The sequence below is a fragment of the Gavialis gangeticus genome, unplaced genomic scaffold, assembly GCF_001723915.1.
Source record: "Gavialis gangeticus isolate Ggan-Ray unplaced genomic scaffold, GavGan_comp1, whole genome shotgun sequence".
Taxonomy (NCBI): domain Eukaryota; kingdom Metazoa; phylum Chordata; order Crocodylia; family Gavialidae; genus Gavialis; species Gavialis gangeticus.
This window is the reverse complement of record NW_017729031.1, coordinates 82,516,193-82,520,500: the sequence shown is the minus strand read 5'-3', so window position 1 is coordinate 82,520,500 and position 4,308 is coordinate 82,516,193. Positions and strand designations below refer to the sequence as shown.

At 42.0% G+C, this 4,308-nt stretch overlaps 1 protein-coding gene across 3 annotated transcripts in view; it reads right to left on the bottom strand.

Moving 5' to 3' along the window:
* Positions 1-4,308, bottom strand: part of BZW1 (basic leucine zipper and W2 domains 1) — a 22,505-nt gene that overhangs the window by 12,322 nt on the left and 5,875 nt on the right. For 2 of the 3 annotated variants that reach the window (XM_019523195.1, XM_019523194.1), the window contains exons 2-3: positions 4,001-4,074; positions 347-523 (exon numbers count right to left, since the gene is read on the bottom strand). In XM_019523195.1, coding sequence (XP_019378740.1) covers positions 347-523; positions 4,001-4,064 — 241 coding nt within the window. In that variant the 5' untranslated portion in view covers positions 4,065-4,074. Of the gene's footprint in view, positions 1-340; positions 524-4,000; positions 4,075-4,308 lie in introns of those variants that run through there. The other variant, XM_019523198.1, reaches the window with a different exon arrangement.

The window sequence follows — 4,308 nt, the reverse complement described above, 5'->3', positions numbered from 1 at the left end:
GGGGGGGGGGGAATACTCAGACTGGCAGTTGCAATGAATTTTCTATCTAAGCAAGCAGCCACCAACATTCTAAAAACTGCAGTTTTTATCCAGTTGGGAGACATAACGAAACTTAATTAACCATTTCTGCTCCAGTGCAGACAGCCAAGGCAACTCCTTACAGAGTTTATTAAGGCTGTAGTAGCACAACATTAATTTGTGTACTACCAAGATCTGAGACAGTTCAGATAAATAGGGCGAAAGTAAATCAATAGCTTATACTTGTGCAAGGTGTTACTCAATCCCAAATGCGGTCCTATCAAAAGGACTGTTTTAAAGTTTAGTTCAAAACATGTAACACACTTACCCAGCATGCCACCAGCCACCAGAATGTCAAAGAGTGTCTCTGCATAGCGGCGATAATCGAGTTTTGCTCCAGAAGCATCAAGAAACTTTGCTACTGCTTCCAAGTCAGTGCCAGTTTCAGTTAAGCCTTGAATAATACAATCCTGAAACTGAGTAGGGTCAAACCTCTCTTTTTCATCTGCAAAAAACAACATATTGCTGGTTGACAGACTATTCAACTACTTAAATTTTTCAAGTTGGAAGATATTGTTAAAGATGGCTCCTGTAAATGCATTTACTATATTACCGATAGTTTCAAGTGTTGAAGTTTAACAAGAAGCCTCAAAATACTGTGTACAGATAATGATAACCAGCCATTATTTTATTAGGGACCAGTCAGAAGTAAGCAATCTGGTCTGAAAAATATCAAGACTGCTGCAATCCTCAGGATGAAGTGCAATTATGTTTGGACTTCAGCAAGTGACCTGGTGTTTCACTTAAAATGTAACAAGATGTACATCAATCCTTAGAGGCCACGGTCACAGCATTCCCCTTTCTCAGCTTCCTGCTAGGAAGGAATCATTGCTATCTTTTACATCGTAGCCCAAGAACAAGTTTTGCTCCTTTTACCATGTCTTGGATGGAGAAAACCAAAATGCATGGCATACTGGAGACTTAACATGCTTAAGTATACTTCCATGCAGACTGCATTATTCATTCCATACAAAACTGAGCATCTCATTTCATTTTTTCCAGTTAGAAGTACCAAGTCACTATTGAAGCCAACTAGTTTGAATTGGTTAGTTTAGAAAGCACTGATGTGGGTTGAAATGCTCCCCCATTTAGGGCCACAGCATGTGCAGAAAGGCATGACTTAGCATTATAGTAAATTTTCTTCTTACAAATGATAAACCTGTGAAGGTTATGTTATTTGCTTCACTGCATACAACTCATCTTCACAATTTTGTACATGAAGTAGGGCCTTGGTAGTTTGAGCTTAACTACTGAGGCCTACTGCCCCTTTAAGGGAAGTTTCAAATTGTTTGCTTTTTCAGCATTGTACCTATAACCAATTCTAGCCAGTCAATCTAGACAACATTCAGCTAAAGGGTTTGAAGTGACTGATTTCAACTGTCTTGCCCCAGCTTTGCTTTGTAATGGTGGAAAAATAAGGAAACCAGTTCAGTCCCCTTATTCAACAGATCTAGGGTTCTACATTTTAAAATGCTTAACACTTGCTATCACATTCCATTAGTTATGCTTCCATCTTCTCCTGTTCAAGACTGAAGTTTCAAACAGTTATATTAGTGATTATGGCTAAGCCTCACAACTCCTTCCAAAGAACAAAATCTTTAACTCAAATTAAGAGTACCTTTAGTTAATTAAGACAAAATTTAAGTAATGGAAATATTCCCAAGTCTCTCTGAATCCTGTTAAATGCGTCTTTGAACTATTAGTCACCAGGCAGAAGGAACCTGCCACCAGAGACAACAGAGATGGTTAGCTGCACTAATCTGAAGCTGAAGGTAGGGCAAGGTAAGGGTGACACCTTAGAGCAGGGGTCAGCAACCCCTGGCATGCATGCTGAGCATGGCACATGAGGCCATTTTACTCAGCACACCACTGCCAGCCAAGCAGCTGCTGCCAGCCATGGATCCCAGGCTGCTCCCAGCAGGCAGCTGGGAGGCTGCAAGCAGACTGGGTCCGTGGGCTGGCTGCAGCCATGAGGCTGCAAACAGCTGCTCTGGGCGCCAGCGTATCAGCACCTTTCAAGGTAAACATTGTGGGTCCCCCCCCCCGCCGCTCTCCGGCCAAAAAACATTGCCTACCCCTGCCTTAGAGACCAAACGGTTCACAGGGGCATGATCTTTTAGGCAAGCATTTGACAAAGTAGCTACAAGAGCTCATGCCTCTCTGAACCATTTAGTCTAAGGTACCACCCTGCCCTACCTTCTGCAAAGACTGCAGATGTTAGAAGCCACTGGTCTAAATTACTTCAAAAAAAGCTTCCACTTTTGTAGAGATGCTTGTTTTATTTAGGAGGAGTGCTCATTTGTTCAATAATGGCCTCATCCAGTGCAGGTTTCAACATGTTTGCCATAGCTGAATGCAAGTCTAGAGGCAATCTTCTTGAAAGCTCTGCTGAGAAACTGGGCAATCCTTTTTTAGGCAGCTATCTATGGGACAAACTGTTAGCAGTAAAAGATACCACACACAATGGATTGGAACGCATTCTTAAAACACTGGTTCAATTTAGTAAACAGAATTTTAAGTCTCATTTTCAGAATCAAACATGTTACAGGATTAACCGACATGCACACAGCAGCAAGCAAAAGCCCTAAACCAAGATCACTAGATTGGGCAGAGTTAACCCTCTGAAAGAAAAGTAAATGCTATTAAGTTATAATTTAGGCTTTATCTGTTCAGAATCTTCCCCAGGGCAGTATAATTTTCTTTCCTGTTGCCTAGAAGAATGGGAAACCAACAGTAACAACTACCTACTGGATGACCTACCCTGGGATACCTGCATGTCTGTCCATTCCAGATCTCAGTGTACTTTACACTATGTTACAAAAAGTGTAAGTTACAAACAAGTCTCCACACCCTAAATCCTGCACTTACACTTCAGTAAATGTTCATTCTGATGCAGTATGCGTCTCTGAAGAGACCAAAAAACAAAGATTTGCATACCCAGACATGAATCCTTTACCTTAGACTAATTTAAATTTTACATTCCTCCAGACTATTTTTATTTGTTACCACCCCCTCCCTTATACTTGAAAAACAGACCGATAACCCAGGGGTGGCCAGCCTATGGCACAGGTGGTACAAGTGACTTGGGCTGCCTCTGATCAGGAATGGGGCACACAGCATAGGAGCAGATAAGACAGAAAGCGGTATGTAGAACAGGAGATTGGGCAGCAGAAGGGACTGGAGTTTTCTTATGAGAGGGTGAAGGACTAACATGTCAGTGCCTGCCAAAAAAAGATGGCCCCCGCTGAGATAATCCATCTCATCCTTTTGAGGGCAAAGGCTTAAGAGAACAGATTTTCAGATATTAAAAAGGAAAGCAAATTTCTCATTTTCCAAATGAAGCCGGATCCCAGAAGCCACAAAGATGTCCTTTCCCTCTCTGCTCCTTCTCCAAGGAACTGATTCCTCCCTCCCCCATCACTACAAAACAGCCTCATTCAGATTATTTCTATAATGTCAGCATAAACTTCTACTTCAAAGTAGCTTACAACCCTTGAGTTTAATTATTATACTGGAAGAGCTATTTCTCAAGTTGGGGGCATAATAACAATAAAATGTATCATTTGAGTTCAAACCAGAGGCTCCACATTAGTAAAGATATATATGTTGTTTCAATATTTTTAAAATTTATACCAATTTATACTCATATATTTTGCTTTCAAGTACCCTCAGGGTGCAACACATGCTTTCCATATACTCAGGAGAAGTATACGTATACGCCAAGTGCCAGCTTTGCGGGTCTCTGCTCAGCACAGGTATCTAGACGCAAAGTTCCAGAACGGAAAGATGTACCAACAAATGCACATTTATCCATTTGCTCACACACCACAGTATGTGCCATGCGCTCTGACGTACCCGTGCCAATGTCAGCCACAGGCGACAGAAACAAACAGCCTACTTGCATGGAGCAGTTAACATTTACCTCTTTTTCTAGTTTTAAAACGCTGGCCTGATAGCGTCGGCTTCTGCTGCTTTTGATTATTCATAAAAGACACTCTGCAGAATAAAGAGAGAAAAACATTTTATCCCGATTTCTTTGGGAAAAAGAAAACATTCTTAAGCAAATTTCTAGTTTGGGAGAGTGGCAGACAGACTGCGCAGGTCTCTGCACCAGGGTAGCGTCACCTGCTCCGGCACAGACCTGTGGGGGAAGCAGCAGCAACAGGGCACGGGGAAGTGACACTGGATGAAGTCACAGAGGAATAAGGCTCTACCCTGGCGCCTGTCCTG